The 21,344-nt window shown below is 41.6% G+C and overlaps 1 protein-coding gene across 4 annotated transcripts in view; it reads right to left on the bottom strand.

Annotated features, from left to right (window-relative positions):
* fbln2 (fibulin 2) overlaps positions 1–21,344 on the bottom strand; it is a 213,336-nt gene that overhangs the window by 59,343 nt on the left and 132,649 nt on the right. For all 4 annotated transcript variants that reach the window (XM_068051792.1, XM_068051791.1, XM_068051793.1 and 1 more), the window contains exon 8: positions 13,338–13,544. In XM_068051792.1, the coding sequence (XP_067907893.1) occupies positions 13,338–13,544 (207 nt within the window). The remainder of the gene's footprint in view (positions 1–13,337; positions 13,545–21,344) is intronic.

A 21,344-nucleotide genomic window follows, 5' to 3' on the forward strand; every position in this document is an offset into this window, starting at 1 on the left:
TCCGGGTGAGAACCTGGTGGGGGCGGGGGGGGTGGGGGGAGAGTAATAAAATTGTCAGGGCGAGGGGGGTGGAGGAGCTTGGAGAACACTTTTTATCAGATGTGGGGATGGTGGGAAAGGGTTAGAGGCCAAATGCTCAAAGGTTCAGGGGGAAAGTTCAGGAAGGTAACAAATTATTTTTTGGGAATAAATGCCACTTAAATGACCATTGGGGGTTTTGGGGAAGGGTCTCAACATCTTTATTCATTGCTAATAAAACTTCCCAATGACTGCACCTTTAAAAATTAAAATTACATTATAATGGCTTAAAGTCCTTTAAAAATGGCACCGGTGCCTGCGCACTGGTACCAGATGCTATTGCCGGGAACATGGTGGCCAATCCCTTACGTCATCGGGGGCGGCCACTCTGTCCCCTCTATTTAAATTAGCCCCCCACGCGTCATATCATGGGGGCTCAGTGACAGCGCCATTTTTAGAGTGCGCCGCCGTCATAATATTCAGCCTTTTGTGTGTGAATGGGGGAGTTAAGTTAAAATAAGAAGTTATGAGGTCTTTAGACATAGGTTTATCTTAATAGTGTTTAAGATTTAGTTTTTAAATAAATAGTTAATCTGTTGTAGTCTGAAGATACCTGGTTTGGTCGATTTTATTCTGGGCGTTACCAGAGTGTTTAATTTGACTGTTTTCCAGTTGGGTGGGAAAACTTTAATAATATGCTGTGACCTGTGGAGTGATGGGATTGAACTGACAGTGTATTTCTCCTGTCTCAGTCGTAACATATATAATTGGGCATCTTTTCCAGGATCAGATTAATTGGGGGGCTCCTGTTTGGAATCATATTAATTGCTTGTCACTGGGATAACATATAAATTGGAGTTTTGCGTCTGCCATCATATTAATTGCTAATGCGTCTGGGATCATATTAATTGGAGACTCGTTGGTCAAATCTAACACCAATTATAAAAAAGAAATAAAAGGAACCAGGTAATATGGTGCAGTCTATACCATTGTAATGGCATTAGCAGTTGCAGCAGAGTTTCTGGGAAAGGAGAATGTGTCCCTCAGTGACTTGACAACTTTAACTAAAAATAAACTAAATGAATTGGCGACAAAATTGGGTTAGAATTGAAATCAGGTGCCAAAAGAGCAGTAATAATTGATGTAATAGCCCAACATCTAGAATTAGAAGAAGAAGAAGTGAGACAGAAGACGACAGTAAGTCAGAGAGTGGTACAGTTGAATTGGCTAAGATGTAATAGCCCAACATCTAGAATTAGAAGAAGAAGAAGTGAGACAGAAGACGACAGTAAGTCAGAGAGTGGTACAGTTGAATTGGCTAAGATTCAGTTAGAAACGAAAACATTTGGGCAGGAAAAAGAAACAGAATTAAGAAGACATGACAAGGAAAAAGAAAACGAAATAGCAAAAGCATTGGAAAGACTTAGGCTTGAATTTCAAAGAGAAATTGAAAGAGAAGAAAGGGAATTTAAATTTTAAAAGATGGAACTAAGACAAAGGGGCAGTCATGACTCCAAGGAAAATTCTGGTCAGGAGGAATCTGAATTCAGTCCAGGACCCAGTGAAAAGCTGTTTAAATTTATACAAGCTCTTCCTAGGTTTGAGCAAAGGGATGTAGAGGCGTTTTTCATATCTTTTGAAAAAATAGCCAAACAGATGAAATGGCCGAAGGAAAGCTGGACACTGCTTATGCAAAGCAGGTTGATAGGCAGAGCTCCAAGTTTATGCCATTCTTCCTGAAGAGGCTTCTGCAGATTATGAGAAGACAAAAAAGGCTATTCTCGCTGTGTATGAGTTAGTCAGTGAAGCTTACCCTCAGAAGTTTCGGAACTTATGGAGATTGGTTGGGCAAACATATGTAGGATTTTAGAGGGTGAAGTATATAAATTTTGACCGTTGGATACGGGCATTAAAGATGGAAACCACATATGAGAACCTTCAAGAATTGATTCTCTTGGAAGAGTTTAAAAATTCAATTCCTTCAGTAGTGAAAAATCATGTAGATAACCTGAAAGTTTTGAAAGCTAGGCAAGCAGCGGAAATTGCTGATGATTTTGAGCTTGTGAATAAGCCATAACCTTTTATCGGTCACCCCCATAAACCCGAGAAGAATAGAAAGTGGGAGAGTGAAAGGAAGGCAAGTAGCTGGGACAAGAAGGAACAGTTGGGAATGCACCAGGATCACCTCCTCAGGTCAGAAAGGAAGGTGCTGAGGGTAGAAGTGACCTTCGCAAGCCAATGTGCTACCATTGCCACAAAACGGGTCATCTTCGTTCAGCATGCTGGAAATTGCAAGGTAAACCCATAGGACTTGTTGGGGTATGCAAAGCTAATGGGTGGCACAGTGGCGCAGTGGTTAGCACCGCAGCCTCACAGCTCCAGTGACCCGGGTTCAATTCTGGGTACTGCCTGTGTGGAGTTTGCAAGTTCTCCCTGTGTCTGCGTGGGTTTCCTCCGGGTGCTCCGGTTTCCTCCCACATGCCAAAAGACTTGCAGGCTGATAGGTAAATTGGCCATTATAAATTGCCCCCAGTATAGGTAGGTGGTAGAGGAATATAGGGACAGGTGAGGATGTGGTAGGAATATGGGATTAGTGTGGGATTAGTATAAATGGGTGATTAATGGGCACAGACTCGGTGGGCCGAAGGGCCTGTTTCAGTGCTGTATCTCTAACTAACTAACTAACTAATGCAGAGGAAAAGACTCTGACTGAGAATATAGCAGACCAGCCTATAGCTTTAACGGCAGCTGTAAAACTAAAGTGAGTGTAGAGGTTAAGAATGAGATATCCGAAAGTTATAATGAATTTTTGTCAAAGGGGAAAGTAACTCCATATCTTTTAAGTGAGGCAGGAAAACCTCAGGGATATAGGAGCAACCCAAACACTTTTGCTGGGGAAAGATAGAACATTTCCGCCAGAGAGTGCCTTGAATGCTAAAGTTTTAGTTAATGCAATTGGTGGACAGTATATACCCGTACCTTTATATAAAACACGCCTAGTGAGTGACTTAATATCTGAGATGGTAACTGTAGGGGTTGTCCACATTTTGCCAGTACAGGGAATTGATCGACTCCTAGGAAATGATTTGGCCAGATCAAAAGCATCAGTTTCTCCTATAATTACAGAGGAAACAAGTGAAGTTAGGGAGACGGAACACTTACAGGAACAAGTTCCAGCGTGTGTAGTCACCCGAGCAATGGCTAAACACGATCCATTGTCAGAGGTAAACGCGGCACCACAAACTGATAGCTAAGTATCTGAAACCTTATTTGGGGATTTAGATAATCCAAATGGGATGTTTAACATCTTCCATAATTGCAGCAAAGTAAGCTGAACCAGAGTTATACCAAATAGCACTGACGGCTCTCACAGAAGCTGAGGCGAAACAAATTCCAGAAGGCTATTATATGGAAGACGGGTTTTAAGGAGGAAATGGAGACCGCCTCATAGACCTGCAGATGAAGACTGGACAGTTGTTGAACAGATAGTGGTACCACCTAAATATCGCCAGGGATTATTAATGATAGCACAAAACATTCCTTTTGCAGGACATATGGGAATTCGGAAGACCAAATCACGTATAAGCCAACATTATTACTGGCCAGGTCTTACAAAGGATGACAGACAATTTTGTAGGCCATGCCATACATGCCGAGTGGTGGGAACACTGCAATCTACCATAAAACCAGCACCACTAGTTCCCATACCAGTGATTGAGGAACTGTTTAACAGGGTATGGGTAGACTGTGTAGGCCCCTTGCAAGAAACAAAAGCTGGACATCAATACATACTTACTATCATGGATATGGCTACTCAATTTCCAGAGGCCATTCCTTTGAGGGCAATTACTGCTAAAATAGTAGTAGAAAAGTTAACCCAATTCTTTATGAGCTATGGGTGACCACTTGATGTTCAATTGGATCAAGGTTCTAATTTCATGTTTAAGATATTTCAAGAAGTCATGGGCAATTTGGGCATTAGACAGTTGAAATCTTCAGCATATCACCCACATCACAGGGAGCTTCAGAGAGATAACACCAAACTCTCAAAACAATATTAGAACATACAGTCACAAATATCCACATGACTGGGATAAAGGACTTGACTTTCTTTAATTTGCCACCAGAGACTCACCGAATGAGTCTACAGGCTTCAGTACTTTTGAACTGGTTTACGGACATGAAGTAAGAGGTCCTCCAAAACTCATAAAAGACAGATTCCTGGAACAAAAGAATGTATCTTTGATACTAGACGATGTATCTGTGTTCTGGGAAAGGCTCACAAAAGCTTGTGGTGTGGCTCAGGAACACCTTAAAGCATCCCAAGCCAATATGTAAAATGGACAGACAAGAATGCAAAAACCCGTAATTTTCAACTAGGGGATGAAGTATTAGTGTTGTTACGGTTACAGGGGAAAACCATTAAAAGCACGGTTCAGTGGCCCATATAGAGTGATCAAAAGAGTGTGTAAGGTAGATTACTTGATTGACACTCTTGATCACTGGAAGACGAAGTGGTTGTGTCACATCAATATGTTAAAGCAATATTATCGCAGGGAAGAGGATAAGCCAGTACAGGTATGTCAGGTAATTGGGACTGTTGAGAATGAAAAGAATAGTGAGGATGAGGCAGAAGGAGGCTTAGACAATTCTCAGATTGAACCTCCAACTATCAGATTAGCAAATACAGAATGGCTAGGAAAATTGGACATCATGCTTTTACACTTAGAGGCAAAACAACATGAAGACCTAAACATTTAAAAGAGTCTGTAGGGATCAGCTGGGATGTACAACCTTAGCCACACATGATGTGGATATGAACTGTTCCCTTAAAACAACATCCTAACAGTTTAAGTCCGGACAAACAGGCCCAAGTAAAAGCAGAAATGCAGTACATGCTGGAAAACAATTTGATTGAACCTAGTCAAAGCAGCTGGAGTTCACCAATAGTTCTAGTACCTAAACCTGACGGGTCAACCCAATTTTGGAAAGAGTACAGAAAAGTCAATGTGGTAACGAAGGCAGACTCCTACCCAATTCCGCGTTTAGAAGATTGTATCGACAGAGTGAGCAGTGCTAGGTTTTTTACCAAGGTCAACTTGTTAGAGGGATACTGGCAAGTTCCTTTGACTCCTCGAGCCAAAGAGATATCAGCTTTTGTAACACCTAACGGTATTTTTCAGTGCCGGGTGATGCCATTCGGGCTAATAAATGCCCCAGCTACTTTTTAAAGATTAATGAATCAGGTGGTAGTCAGTGTTCCCAAAGGTGTAGTGTATCTCAATGATGTACTAATATACAGTAACACTTGGCAAGAACACTTAAACCAGCTAAAAACTCTGTTTTTACAAGTTAAAAGCAGTAGATTTCGTGATAAATCTGGAAAAAAGCGAATTTGGAAAAGCAAGAGTAACTTACCTTGGACACATAGTGGCGCAAGGACAAGTATTGCCAAGAACGGCAAAGGTACAAGCCTTAGCAGAGTTCCCTATCCCTAAATCTAAATGGGAAATAATGAGGTTTATAAGGATGTGTGGTTTTTACAGGAAATGTGTACGGAATTTGAGTACTGCTGCTGCTCCATTGACCGATTTGCTACAAATAAACAAAACCAAAGTATTATGGTCAGATGAATGCCAGGCAGCTTTTGAAAAGCTAAAGGCAATCTTAACTAATGAATCAGTGTTGGCTGCTTCAAATTTTGCTAAACCCTTTAAAATAACGATCAATGCTAGTGACTTGGGGATTGGTGCAGTCCTATTGCAGGATGACGAATAGAGAAGCCAGTAGGGTACTTTTCAAGAAAACTAAATTATCAAAAAAGTATTCCACAGTGGAAAAAGAAACATTAGGACTTTTGCTGGCTCTCAAACATTTCGAAGTATATGTCTGTCAAGACTATAAAGAAATACTAATATACACTGACCATAACCTATTAACGTTAGTGGAAAAATTTAAAAACTGAAATGCTAGAATATTTAGATGGAATTTGTTGTTACACCCATATCCTTTGAAAATTGTACATATTTTGGGGAAAAATAATGTCATCAGTGACGCTTTGTCATGAATTTAACCATGTTAAGTTATATGGATGGCGATGGTACAAAGAATATTCTATAAATTATCAGTAGAGTGAATGGGTGCATGAATGTGAGAAAATGATTGTGTTTTTTTCCCAGTTTCTTTTTTTTTTGCATTGTAATGTAATGCATTTTTAAGAATGGCGTTTCATTGCACCAAGGGTGGAGGTGTCACAGAAGAGTATTTTTTTTCTCCTCAGTGAAACAGTGTACCTTGAACATTCTATTAAAAACAGTGTACCTTTAAGACAGAGAGAGCATTGTTAGATTTCTGAGGCACAGTGTGCCAAAGTTGCATTTGTCGCCTAGGCAACAGTAGGAGAGTGAGGAGGTCACATGGTATAATGCTTCAATTTAACTGTATGTAAAAAAACAGCTAAAACCAGTTTTTGAGAGACACCAGCGAAGTATGCTTACTGAAGGAAAGAGCTGTCTATTTCAGCAAAAATTCTACAAGAAGCTATAGATCAAGTTAACTGCCTAAAGAGGAAAAAAAACCTTTGAAGAGACCATTTGTATTGCTGGAGGTAGCAAAACTCCTTTTCTTTACTTCCAAGCTAGGAAGTCATTGCTTCAAGATTGAATTTCTCTTGACTGATTGTGTTTTCTGGAATTTTCAGTGAAGTTCCGACTGAGAGACTGTTGGTTTTAAAATCCGAGTGGACCAATTGCTACACTCCTTGTTTGAAGAACTGTTTGATGCCTGCTGCAGCGGAGGTGTTTTGAATGCCCATCAAGAAAAGGTTATTTCATCAAATCCACATGGAGACTTCGAGTGGCATTTGATTATTTTTACACTAGGATACCTCACCCATTAGGAATGTAACCCACAAATACTAACAACCCAGTTATTTATTTATTCTTAAGAAACAGCTAATTTTTAAAACATCATTTTTTAAAATAAACCAGTTAACTGTGATTTTTGAGTGTATGTGTGCGAATGGGGGAGTTAGGTTAAAATAAGAAGTTATAAGATCTTTAGACATAGGTTTATCTTAATAGTGTTTAAGATTTAGTTTTTAAGAAATAGTTAATTTGTTGTTGTCTAAAGATACCTGGTTTGGTCTGTTTTATTCTGGGGGGTTACAAGAGTGTTTAATTTGGCTGTTTTCCGGTTGGGTGGGAAAACTTTAATAATATGCTGTGGAGTGATGGGACTGAATTGACAGTGCATTGCTCCCGCCTCAGTTACAACAGTATATTCTTAACCGATCAGATTTAAGGATTGCGAAATTTACAGCACAAGGATTGAGAAGGAAATCTAAATTAGAAATCTAAATTCAATGTCAAATCAGATACAGAGGCTGGAATTTTACGCCACCCCAGCGAGCCAGATCATGGCTGGGTGGGAGGGGGGAGGTGGCGTAAAATTGAGCAGGAGGCTCCGGGAGGCCTTCCTGACCTGCTCTCGCCTCCGCCCCACTTTACATAGGGCGAGGGGAGGCGAAAAATGGGCTGTCTGCCCCAGGCCAATCAAGGCCCTTAAGAGGCCACTTAATGGCCTCTTAATGGCATTCGCCAGCCTCCACGGGGATTTTACCCATGGCAAGCGGACGTCCTAGAGCCAGGAAAGGCCACCCAGTGAAAGTTGTCGGCCTCTCGCGCCCTGGGGTTACAAATTGGTTACAGAGTGCCCAATTGAGGGCCACCCCCACTTCTCCAACCACCCCCAGGACCCAAGACGCCCCCTTCCCCCCAAATTACCACCCTTGCTTCGCCGGGGCACGACCGATTACCCCAGCGAGGCAACCCAAACTTACCTGCAGTCCTGGCTCCATGTCTTTGGCTGGGCTGCAGTCCCAGCAATAGCCACCACTCCTGATGGCACTGCTGTAACTAAGAGCTGATGATTGGCTGGCAGCTCAGTGAGGCGGGATTTCCTCCCTCAAGCGGGTGCAAGTCCTGCCTCGGACCAATTAAAGCCCGGGGACCCATAAAATGCGGTACGGATCCCTGGGCTAGGCGGAAGCGGGTTCGCCACCGACTTTTACGTCGGTGGCCAACTCCCGTCCGCCCAACATAAAATTTAGCCCAGAAAGAGAAATAAAGAGAGCGGAAGAAAGATTAGATACAGAGAGGGAAAAGAAGATAGAATGGAGAAGATTAAAACATAAAATTCTAAATAATATGTTTTCAAAATCTGCAGCAATAATGAAAACTTGAAGGAATGAGACTCCGCACTTGTAATAGTTAATTTTCAATGCCAGAAGGTTGTTTGGCAGTAATTAACACTGATCACTTCATTAAAAGAGTACTTAGACTGAAGTGGACAAGACTTAATTTTCTGTGGCAAGTTAAGTTCTATCTACTGTGCAAAAACAGCAACTTCACAGTGTTCAGTGCATTTGAATCATGAGTCAGACAGCAAAATGCCATTTTCATGGAACTAACAGCCGTGCAACATTGGTCAGACAGCAGCTTTTGGATATCCGTGTTTAACCGCACATCTGCCCGTCACCTGAATTTGCTGTCCAATTTTCACATAAATAACAGCAAGTGCCAATAGTTTCATTGTTATTTTGACAGCAAAATCTAGGCCATTGTTACTGAACTGAAAGCAGGCTCACTATAATTTCAATCTCTGCAACTGATCTATGAGAAACATATGATAATTTTATTGGGTTAAATAAGACAAGTATTTATATCACCAGGACCCTACTAAAACAAATAATTTGATCATAAAATATTTCAGGTATTACATTTGTGCTCCATGTCTAACATTAAGAAGTCGTAAGTTTGTGTAAGCACCATAATGTGTGATAATTCCCCTGAGGCAAATACTTTTCTTCAATTTCCCACTGAGTATATCTAATAAATAATAGCAGATGAGACAAAATACTCTTCAGTCTCCAAACACGTTGCAGTTGCATCAGTGTTGACAGATCAAGTTTCAACATTTGCTATTCTTACGACTCTTATGATAAAGCTTGTTAAATTATCATAGAATCATACAACACGGATGGAGACCATTTGGCCAATCATGTCTGTGCTGACTCTGAGCTATTAGCCTCACACCCCTGCTATAGAATTAGAAAAATTAGTGACAAGTTCATAGCATCATACCATGGTCTCAAGCCAGCTGAGAAAACTGCCTCAAAATATTTCACTTGGCAGCCATAGGCTTTTGAGTGAGGGGGTTTTCATCTTATCTTTCTGGGTTGCAGTTAAACCCATGACACAAAAAAGAGCTGAATGACATTTTCTGCTGAAATACCAAGATCTTCTCTTTGTAATGTGTGCTGATGTGTTCGGGCTCTTAACTGTGTGTGGGCAGCCTAAAGCTGTTTCCCACTGGTCATGCATTCAGAACAAAAATCTGCCTTTACAATTAACAGCTCACAATCTAACTTCTAACAAAGGGGAGATCTTTGAGATAGCACAGCACTCTCTTGGCATTATCATTTATTTAACCTTATGTAAAGTACAAAGAAAAAGGCAATTACTCAGGGAAAAACAAAAATCTGTAATTGTTACCATCTGTCTGGGCATGATACAAATCTTAGTACTAGTCAGCAGGCATCTTCACACATTCTAAACCCTGCAGAGCAGAACAAGTTATTAAAGCCTACATTTTCTAAGCTTTGCCTTACAATTTTTGGACAAGCAAGGGATGAAGTGGGGTTTGCCAGATCTTCGCCCATTTTTCGTCTGCCCAATTTTCTGATGTCAGTTCTGCCCAATGATAGAAATGCTTGCTATAAAGTACTAACATGGTAATGTCATACATCATATTTTCCATCATTACCATTTCAATAACACTGATTTTAAACTAGGCAGCAGAGGAGGAGCATGACCCTCACCCCACAGTTCCCCACTTCAGGATATATAGATTAAGGCACTCCTAGCTCTACTTGAGACAAGAACAATGTTTGTGGATAATAAACTTCACAAAGGAAGATACCATTGAGTTATGCTACGTGCTTCAACGTGATACACAGCCATCTCCATCTTGACAGGACCCCTATAATGAGATCCTTTGACCAAGCAAGCATCAGTGGAGCAAAGGTATACAGTCCAGGATTCATTCTTTGCTAGAACAAGTTAGGTCATTTACATCCCAATGGAGAGCTGAAATTAACAGAATGGTGTTATTTTACAAAGTGCAGGAGACTCCAAGATTCAAGGAGTGGCAGATTGCACCTATATGGCCAATACATGTTCTCTTCATCAATGTCATCACCTGTTTTTAGAGTGCCGCCAAAGACATCAGGGCAGGATTTTGCGTTTGGGATCGGGAACCAGATGTCAAAACCATTTCCAGGTCCCAACTCCGCACTGGTGGGGAAGTAGTAACAGCCTGCAATTTTGCCCAAGGTCGGCAGCTATTTGGCTGGAGGGTAGGTTTGACGGCCAATTAGCAGTGGCGGGTGTAGGATAGAGGTGGGATTTACATAGAGCAAGCCTGATTTAAAGACATGGCAGCAGCTATTGTACTGGCAGCTATCTTGCATAGCTATGGAAGCCCGAGGTCAGCAGGAGGAGAGGCAGAGGCCTGGCATCAATAGCAGACCTGCCCTATGGTTTTCTGAAGCAGCCTTGATATTATGTTGGAGGCAGTATGAGAGCGATGAGGGGTCTTATTCCCAGAGGGTGGCAGGAAAAGACCACCCAGCCAAATTACTGGACTGGTCGGAGGTGGCAAAAAATGTCAATAACTGTAGTGTTGTCCGGAGGACCTGGATGCAGTGCCACAAAAGGTTTAATGACCTTCTTCGCTCTAGCAAGTGTAAGAAGGGAAGCTGTGGTCTTTGAATGGGGACACAGAGACCGCTGGACAGCTGTGCACTGTACATTGGCATTAAGAGTGGCCTTATTTATGGTTGTGTTTTCAATGGATGTGTTCTCATAGGCAGATCTAAGTGAGTGCCAAAGCATGCAGTCCTGCTGAATGAATAGCGCTTCAGTGAAATGTGCCTGGATCAGACATGCCCTAGAGTTGACACCATCCTGATGAGAGCTTTGACTCCTGAGGTGGCCCCAGTCACCTCCCTGCTCTGCATCTTCCTCCTTTTCCTCTTCCTTCTCCTCCTCCTCCGATGAACTGTGTTGATCTAGCACTTCAAGGCTACTGGCAGAGAACGGTGATCAGTGCTGTGAGGTCTGAGGTCTTCCTCAATGGGGGCACAAATCTCAGTTACCATCTGCCTAGATAGGCACAGCCTTCTAATAGGCATTGACTCTATATGTCCAGGTAGTTTCTTCTTCAGCAGTACACTTGACGCTGAGGGTATGTCCTCCGTTGCCTTCCTTCCCGTCTTTCCTCTCCTCTGCCCTCCTCATGCCCGGGGCTCTGCATATGCTGCTGAGGATGTCACTCCTCATCACTGCTGGTCCCTATTGCTGAGTACCTTAAACTGATGCCCAGCTGGTGCCTTGCTTGGGCCCAGTTGCACTCATACATAATATTTACTGGAGCTCCCTTTGATGGTTCCATGATCTCTGGAGAGTCATGACCCCCTCCACTGACGGAGTGCGCACAGACCACTTGCTCCAGTAACTCGACTCACCCGATGGCACCTGTGTGCCAATGGATGAGTGCCCCTTCTCAGATGTTCACCCTTTTATGGGCCCACCCAATTGAATGGCTCCCTGCTGTTTTGCCACTTCCTTGCACTCAGACTCTTCCTGATCCACTGTGTAACCTGTGCATCCCCACAAAAATCCCAAATTGATCCTTAACAAGCTCAGCTGGCCAATACTCTGAATCAGGCCGGGTCCCGTCTTCTGCCCTCCTGACCAAAATCGGCGGCAGTCAGAATGGCGGCTTCAAACCGGCATGACAGCTGGCAGCATGAATTTTTGTGCCCACCTGCCTCTGTACTCGCCAACATATGGGGGTGAAAATTCTGCCTGATAGCAGCCAATTGGAATGATGAAAGCATATTACAGGTACCCGGTAAGATCACTAAACTTTGTGGGGCACTAAGTTGTAATGTGTTCTGACATACTGCTGTCGTTCACTGTCCTTACCACCTCCTGTCACTATCACTGTGCTGTTCTCCTTTGGGGCTTGTATCTCTCCAACCAAAGTACTGCAGCCCTTCTCTGCCTAACTTCATGAAAAAGTATGGCCACTGCTTTCTTGCTGAACTAGGTTCTCAGCCCGCTTGCAAATCTTACAGACGTTCCTCAGGTGAGTAGATTTAAGTTGTGTGCCAAAACAATTTTTGCTGGAGTGGCTCCATTAAACTATCTCAGAACCAAATGGGTTTGTTTTAATTTTGGGTGGTGCTGTAAAATGGACCCTAGAGGATGGACAACCTGATAAATGCCCCGCCTTATTTTCCTTTTCACTGAAGTCGATAGCTGGTCAATCCGGTATTTCCAGTTTTACGCCATCACATGTTTTCTGAAGTCATTCCTGTATTTCAATGGAATGGCTCATTGCACGAATGAACCACAATCCATTACAGTGATAGAATGTAGGTCCTGTTTAATAACTATGTTTTTGGAAGTAGGGGACATTTGGAACAGGAGGAGGCCATTCTGCCCCTTGAACCTGTTCTGCCATTCAGTTGGATCATGACTGATTTCCACTTCAACTCCATTTTCCTGCCTTTGCTCCAAATCTCTTGATACTCTTACACAAAAATCTATCAATCTCCATCTTGAAAGCTCCAAATGACCCCCAGCATCCACAGCCTTTTGTCAGAGAGAATTACAGATTTCTACCACCCTTCATGTGAAAAGGTACTTCTTGATTGCACTCCTGGATGGCCTAGCTCTAATTTTAAGATTATGGCCCCTTGAACTGGCTGCTCCCCACCAGAAGAAATAGTTTCTCCTTAAGAGATTTGTGCGGCTACAGCGAAAGGGCAGGGGAGCGAGTTGCTGAGTTGCTCTTGCAGACAGCCAGCATGACATTACGGGCCGAATGGCCTCCTTCAGTGCTATAACTATTCTATGATTCTATAATGTGGGGCTTTAAATTCAGCAGCAGCCTAAAGGGGCTACTCCAGCAAAATCAAGTTGATTCTGGAAATAGCCAGCGTGAATTGCACTTTGTCAATATTCGGCTCGAGATTATGTCCAATCAGAAAATCTGGGATCTGTGTCTAACTTGTAGTAGGTCAACTGATCAACCATGTAAAAAGATTGCACTGGCAAGAATAGAAAAACCTGATACATGTTATCATAAGAGTTTCCCATGAAATGTACAATTTTTAATACAGCTATGGGCTTGAGTAGTAATGGTGGCATAAGGTGCTTTTAAGAACAGTAAATGTGAATTCCTCTCACCTGACTTGCACGTACGTCCGTCTGCTTGCAGCATATATCCTGGGAAACAGGTGCACTCGTAGGATTCCACTGTTTTGATACAGAAATGCTGGCACGATTGTCCAGGATACATTGAACATTCATTTAGTTCATCATCAGTTATAAAGTTAAATGCGGCCTCTTCCTCACTCACCGAATGGGCTTCTTTAAGACTTTCTGTTTCTAAAACTAAAGGAAAAAATATAATCAATTACTTAGCTCCAGAACTCCAACTAGAAATACGGGAAAGTACCTTAAAACTGGGACAAACAAAACTACTGTCAGGGTTGCTTCAGACACTCTTGAGAAGCCCAGCTATAATGCCTCCTGATGACCAGACAACATGCAAGTACATTACGTCAGGCAATATTTACATGGGAAAATTACTGTTAGAAATGTTTACACAAGAGTGTCATCATGACATCAGGAAGTGCATGTATATGCAAGATATGTGTTTACTTGTAAGCAAAATTATATTTATTTACATAATACAAAACACAGTGCATGGTTTAACGTTTAACTGTCTCATCCACAATGTATTTATTTTTCTGATGAACAAGTGCCAGGAAATGATACACTTTCTGTTTTGAGCATTTAATGTTAGGATCAAGCATTTCCCAATTAATTAGTGCAGTTAGCTGCAGACTACAGCACTGTCTTGTGTTCCCCAACAATGTGCCTGAGCTTAATCCTGAGAGGAGCAACTGTGTGATATTTTCTGTTTCTTCTGCCACTTATCTTTTGTCCTTTAAACAATAGTATATTGTTTCTAATTATTGTCAAATCAGTGTCGTTGTTGAAAGCCCACTAGGAACTAGGAGGAATTTTAACTCTCTCTGCTTTGTGAAAACAGAATGGAGCAACTCCATTTCCGGCTCTGTTCCCGGTGATCTTCGATTATAGAATAAAAGCTAGATGGGATCTTATGAAGTCAATAAGACAACAATGACATTTTAACTGGGGCATAAGCCCCATCAGGCTGAAGCAGATTGACAAGAAGGGTGAAGAGATCCTCCAGTTAAGTGAAAATATTTTCTTTGCTCCTCCGGGCCAGTGACTGTGTCTCACACTTGCCTTGGTCTCCCAACCTGGACATCCCAAAACCCAGACATGATTAAAATCAACCCCCTGGGTTGTATCTACTCAAAGCTCAATAGGGCAAATCTTACAGATGGAAGACATTTATTCCGTTAGTTTATGCTGTAACAGATTCCAGAGTCAAAAGATAGTGTCTAACCCACTGCACCACTCTGTCTTCTCTCCATTCCCCAGCCCCAGCAACTTTCACACAGGCCAGGCAAGTTACATTCCCAAGTTCACATCATGAAATCCTGCATGAGGTGCTTTGAGATTTTTTTTCTCTTCTAATGATGCAAGTTTTTGATTCATTTCATATTCAATCATTTCCATTCAAGTCATGTGTTGCTATCATGGATTTGACTTCCATGTCTCATATCACAAAAGGGTGTAACATATCTGCGCTTAGAAATAATGTAGAACTGTTAGAAACAAGCCGATGTAACTTCTTTGTTATAGCTAAACTTGAAAAATATGACTAATGATCTCAAATATGATATATTTCAGAATTCAAAATAATCCACATATAACTCAATTGAAACTTATCCATTTGTGTCTTTTCTTTTGTAGTCTGTAATTTTTGCAGGAAAATAGTCATCAGCTGCAGCTATTTTCCAGTGCTGGCACTAAACGCATTTATTGGAATGCATGAATCTCATGAAGTGGCAAATACAGGAAACTGTGATTTATTTCAAGAAGAAAGTATCATATGGGTGGAGAGCTAACTGCTGAGGACACTCTACAGTCGCCCCCCCCCCAATAAAGGCATTCTTGTTATTTCTGCACAATGGAGTGTTCCTTTCATCTGTCCTCATCACTGCTCATTCAAAAACAATGGAAAATCTGAAAGTAGACTGTATTACACAAGCCTGCCTCCATTACCCTATTGTACCTTTATGGGTGCTAATGCAGTACTGTCAGTGTACAGCCCATTGGGAAAATAGCTGCACACTGAAAATAAGTATTTCTTTCTTTTGTAATAGTTGAAACATAGAGACATAGGAAATAGGAGTAGGGGTAGACCATTCAGCCCCTTGAGTCTGCCCCATCATTCAACTACATCATGGCTGATATTCTACCTCAATGCCACACTACCCATATCCCTTGATATCTTTAATATCTAGAAATCTATCAAACTCTGTCTTGAACATACTCAATGACTGAGCCTCCACAGCCCTCTGGGGAAGAGAATTCCACAGATTCACCACCCTGTGAGTGAAGAAATTCCTCCTCATCTCAGTCCTAAATGACCTGCCCCTTATTCTGAGACTGTGTCTCCTGGTTCCCCCAGCCAGGGGAAACATTCTTCCTGTATCAACCTTTTCAAGCCCTGTAAGAATTTTGTGTATGCTTCAATGAGATCACCTCTCATTCTTCTAAACTTCAGAGAATACAGACCAAGTCTCCTCAATTGCTGCCTAAACCAATCCCGACAAACATAAATAAAACACCAATTTCTGCAAAGTAGCCGAAGTTTGTTGCATTTTCATTGAAGTTTCTCCCTTTTGAGATAAAAATTGTCACATAGCAATGGGCGGCACAGTGGCGCAGTGGTTAGCACCGCAGCCTCACAGCTCCAGGGACCCGGTTTCAATTCTGGTACTGCCTGTGTGGAGTTTGCAAGTTCTCCCGGTGTCTGCGTGGGTTTTCGCCGGGTACTCCAGTTTCCTCCCACATCCAAAGACTTGCAGGTGATAGGTAAATTGGCCGTTGTAAATTGCCCCTAGTGTAGGGAGGTGATAGGGAATATGGGATTACTGTCAGGTTAGTATAAATGGGTGGTTGTTGGCCGGCACAGACTCGGTGGGCCGAAGGGCCTGTTTCAGTGCTGTATCTCTAAATTTAAAAAAAATGGATTTTGTAAAAATAATTTTGTGGCACCAACATCAGTTTAAAATGAGTTAGATTTTAAAAGGAGTACTTGTCATTTCTAAGCATTTGATCATCCATTGTTAACAAGAAAGAACTTCATTTATATAGTGCTGTTCACATCCTTAGGATGTCTCAGACCTTTGAAGTCTGGTCACTGTTGTTTTGTAGAAAAAGTAACCACAATTTCCACACAATTATATTCAGACTTTCCTTGCTTCAGATGTTCTCATATGAAAAGGCATTTTATTGGAGACTGGCACTTTTGTTCGGTGTATATTATTCAGTGCTATTTTAAATTTAACTAAAATATAGTTATGCATTATATACTTAATTTCTCCTTTTATTTAATGTAAAATCTTTTCAATAATAGTCAAAGGCTTTATTCCTTTAACTTTGTTCCAGGATAACATTACAGAAAACGCTCTAAGAAATAGAGATTCCATAATAAATGATTCTATATCACAGTATCTATTGCCTTGGCTTCTTTTCATCTGCATCTTTCATAAGTACTGGTTCAATTTTTAATTATTTTCTTTATAGCCCTTAAAACTTACAGTTGCTCCACATTTTTGGTTTTGATATTCTAAACTGAGGAAACAAATCTTGTGTATATTTTTGCTCTTCTATTATGTTGTCAGAGGTACAATTAAAATCATGCTATTAATCTGTATTCCTGCAGGATTTTATGTAATGTACATCAAAGAGTATTTTCCACTGGTCTTTGAAATGTGTCAGAACCTCCTGCCAACGTGTATAAATTTTTCTCTTTGCATTAGAGCCAAGGTATTGTTTCCAACACAGTTTCCTTTTCTAGCATGCCGACTAGAACCATCTGTGCCATTACTTATAGCATCAGTTTGATGTAACAGTATATTTTGTCTTTCTGAATGAAATTATGGCTCATCATTTCTCTCCTTATCACAGAATTGTTACAGCACAGAAGGAGGCCATTCAGCACGTCTTGTCTGCGCTGCTCTCCAAAAGAGCAGTTTATCTAGTGCCACTCCCTGGCCTTCTCCCCCATAACCCTGCACATTCTTCCTTTTCAGATAACAATCCAATTCCCTCTTGAATGCCTCGATTGAACCTACCTCCACCACACTCACAGACTGTGCATTTCAGATCCTAACAAGTCGCTGCGTGAAAAAAAGTTTTTCCTCATGTCGCTTTTGCTTCTTTTGCCAATTACCTTAAATCTGTGCCCTCTTGTTCTCTATCCCTCCACCAATGGGAGCAGTTTTCCCCCAATCTACCCTGTCCAGACCACTCATGATTTTGAACACCTCTATCAAATCTCCTCTCAATCTTCTCATCTCCAAAGAAAACAGTCCCACCTTCTCCAATCTATCCACATAACTGAAGTTCCTCATTCTTGGAACCATTCTTGTGAACCTTTTCTGCACTCTCTCCAATACCTTCTAATCTTTCCTTAAGTGTGGCACCTAGAAATGGACACAATACTCCATTCGAGGCCGAACCAGTGTTCTAACAAGCTTAACATAACTTCCTTCCTTTTGTTCTCTATGCCCCTATTAATGAAGCCTTCATTGACTTATGCACATATACACCCAGGTCCCTCTGCTACTGCACCCTTTTAGAATTGCACCCTTTATTTTATATTGTCGCTCTGTGTTCTTCCTACCAAAGTGAATCACTTCACACCTCTCTGCAGTAAATTCCATTTGCCACTTTTCCACCCATTCCACCAACCTGTCTATGTCTTTTTGAAGTTCTACACTATCCTCTTCATAGTTCACAATGTTTGCAAGTTTTGTATCGTCCGCAAATTTTGAAATTGTACCCTGTACGCCAAGATCTAGATCATTAATACATATCAGGAACAGCAAGAGTCCTAACAATGACCCTTGGGGGGCTCCACAACAAACCATCCTCCAGTCCAAAAAACATCCATTAACCACTACTTACTGTTTCCTATCACTCAGCCAATTTTGTATCCATGTTGCTACTGTCCCTTTTATTCCATGAGCTATAACTATGCTCACAAGTCTGTTATTTGGCACTTTATCAAATGCTTATAAAATAAATGCTTATAAAGAAAAGCTGGCAATTTCTATTTTGAACATATATATATACATTTTTGCTTATTTTATGATTTTATTAAACTTTCTTTGGATCAACTGCAGTAACAGATTAGGGTAAATTTTCATCTTCGCTGCATAAGTGGAAGTCTGGCAGACAGGATTGCCCACCCTGTATAAAACCCATTCATTGAAATCAGTGTGAATAGAATGTGTAAATTAGCCTATTCTCGGAATATCTGTAATTGGAAGCCAATTTTCCAGACTAGCAACATCCAGTTTCAAACAGATTTGCTTGAGTTTACCAGCAGTGAGTAATAATTTTGTTTTTACAGAAAACTATACTGAGGGTTGAGTTTTCTGTAGGTTTACAAAAAAAAAAATCTTCCAGGAAGCTGACTGCACCCACAAAAATCGGCCAGGACCCCGATCAAATTAATGAACGTGGCAAGTTTCTGCCAGTTGAACCCATTAGCAGCTCATCAATGAGGCTCTTTAAATTACCTTTTTTTTTAGGCACAGAGGCACTGGTAGGCACATTTGAAAAAATGTTTAAAATATTTAATTTAATAAGAAACCGCTTGTCTCTACTGCTCCTTTTCCTCTTCCAATATTATACAAAATATACCCATTGGGGAGGCAATTCCAGGATGAAGAGCAGGGGTCTGAAAATGTTTGCGTGCACTGAAAGTGACAGCATTTAGGTTAAGTGGATAAGTGGACACCAACGAAACTAGTTAATGGGTCTATTTAGCTTTTTTAAAATCACCCAGTTATTTAAAACCAGCTTACTCACTAACTAAAATGCTTTTCTTTTTGATAAACCCAATTCCAGCTGTATTAATAAAATTAAACCAGGCTACCACTCAAATACATCAAGGATATATCTTAATGCAGGGAGAAAATAAACAATTACATTTTAAAAAGCTGCCCGTTTGCAGTGGTTCATGGAAGATCTTGTGATTATGTTAATGAGTTTGAGCAGAAACTTAAAACCATAACTTCTCTTCATAAAACTAGTGCAATTTCAAGCAAAATTTGCACTCAAATTGCTGATTGCACCCAAAACAAAAACTCTGCCTCACTGTGTTTATTAATTCTGGGAAAGATAGAAACCAACTGGTCACATCGTCTCTCTTGCTCCTCCTGTCCCACAAGCAGTGGGACCCCCAAAGCTATCCTCGCTTCTTTGATTGATTTACCAGGTTTCCCGAGGCAGGGAAACAGCGTCAGCCAGGGTTCAACCTGTAAAACAGGTGAAATCTGAGGCTGCCACCCTCAATAAAATATTTAAATGGATAACCTGCATCCTGGGAGCAGGTTGGCTGCTCCCGCTTGTCTAGCCACTGTTAAGCCTGAAAGTGGGCGAATTGGAGGTGGGTTGGGGTCAGGTTTGAGATTTTTAAAACATCATCTCACCTGACCCCCAACCCACACATTTTTGGATTTTAAAATTCTCACTCTGTCTTTTCTAACGTCCATTTAAATATTTCTATTTTGCCATTTGTTCCATTTGCACATTGCTTGATTTTTTTAAAGCTTTTTGTAACATTCTGTGTAACACTTTTTTTTTTATTTTATAAAATATTGTCCTAAAATCTCCTGGAACTTTTCAGCATAAGAACAGTGTAGCACCTTTTATTTGTGAGGAAATTTGCATGCAACTGATTTACATCTGTTTTATGCATCAAACAGGGTACATGTGAATTTCCTTAATCGCTTGTGTTGTTTGCAGTATGTCCACCAAAACCCTTTGAAGTTCATTTATTTGCGCCCTGCCTGCAAAACATAAGCTTACACGAGTTTTCTGCATTTCCGCCAGTGATGCACTGGTATAGATTTACACCAAGAAATGTCGGGGCAGCTTGCCCAGAGTCACCTGATCTCAACATAACTGATGTTTCTGGTGTTTGACAATAGTTTTCTTCACATTTAAAAAGAACAATTCTTTCTGAGACCTGCATTGTACTTAACCTAAATGCTGTCACTCTCAGAGCGCTCGACCTTTTACAGATCCCTGCCTTTCAGCCTGAAATGACATTCCCAATGCGTATAGCCCTATTCTGTATAATATTGGAAGAGGAAAAGGAGAAGTTGAGACAAGAGGTTCTAAATGTGAGATATCATGGCAGAAGACAACATCTCCCTCACTATTTGCCCTACTGGTGGTGCGATTCATGCTTCTTTTATGTCAATTTTTATGCTCTAGTGTAGGCAAATGAGTTCCATGGGAAATTTGGGTGCAAGTTCATTTCAGCAAATTTAGACGTGAAAACAGGTGAGGATTTTAGCATAACTTTGGCAAAAATGGGATTGAGAAAATTCTGGCCATTTTTTCAGTTTATCAATAGGTCTGTTTGAAGACTTTGGCTGGGAATTTATGGGTCCCCCCTGAGGCGGGGTGGGTGGGCACGGAGTATTGCAACGGGTGGCCGCCCCATCGCCAAAACATTATCCCGTGGATGGGATAGGCCAACGACAGTCTTCACGTCCAGAGGCCAATTGAGGCCCTTAAGTGGCCTATTAATAGCTAAGGGCCTCTTCCAAGCGCTGCTGAGATCTTACCAGTGGCAGGGGAGCCTCTGCCATACGGGTAGGTCACCTCGTAACAACATAAGGCACACTCCCTGAGGGCAATCTTTAGCCAACGGAAAACCGTCACCAGGAACCACTTCACCCCCACCTCCCCCCGCCCCCACCCCAAGATCCACCCTCTCCTTGGACTGCATGATCACACCCTCGCACCCCCCTCCCCCCCAACCCCAACCACCACCTGGGCACCTTCTGGAGTGACCCGGCAATACTGTCTCATCTACCTCTGGTGTGGGGTTCCAGCATGGCCTGAGTCCAAGGGCTTTGCAGTACCGGCAGTGGCCACCACTCTCGCCAATCAGAGGGCCTGCAGCTCATGGAGGGGAAATCCCCATCTTTAAAGGGACGAGTATCCCGGCTCATGAAACTTTGATGTAGAAAGACCGGAGGATTACTCTGGTGTGGGGAA

Source organism: Heterodontus francisci, chromosome 19 (genome assembly GCF_036365525.1).
Source record: "Heterodontus francisci isolate sHetFra1 chromosome 19, sHetFra1.hap1, whole genome shotgun sequence".
NCBI classification, from domain to species: domain Eukaryota; kingdom Metazoa; phylum Chordata; class Chondrichthyes; order Heterodontiformes; family Heterodontidae; genus Heterodontus; species Heterodontus francisci.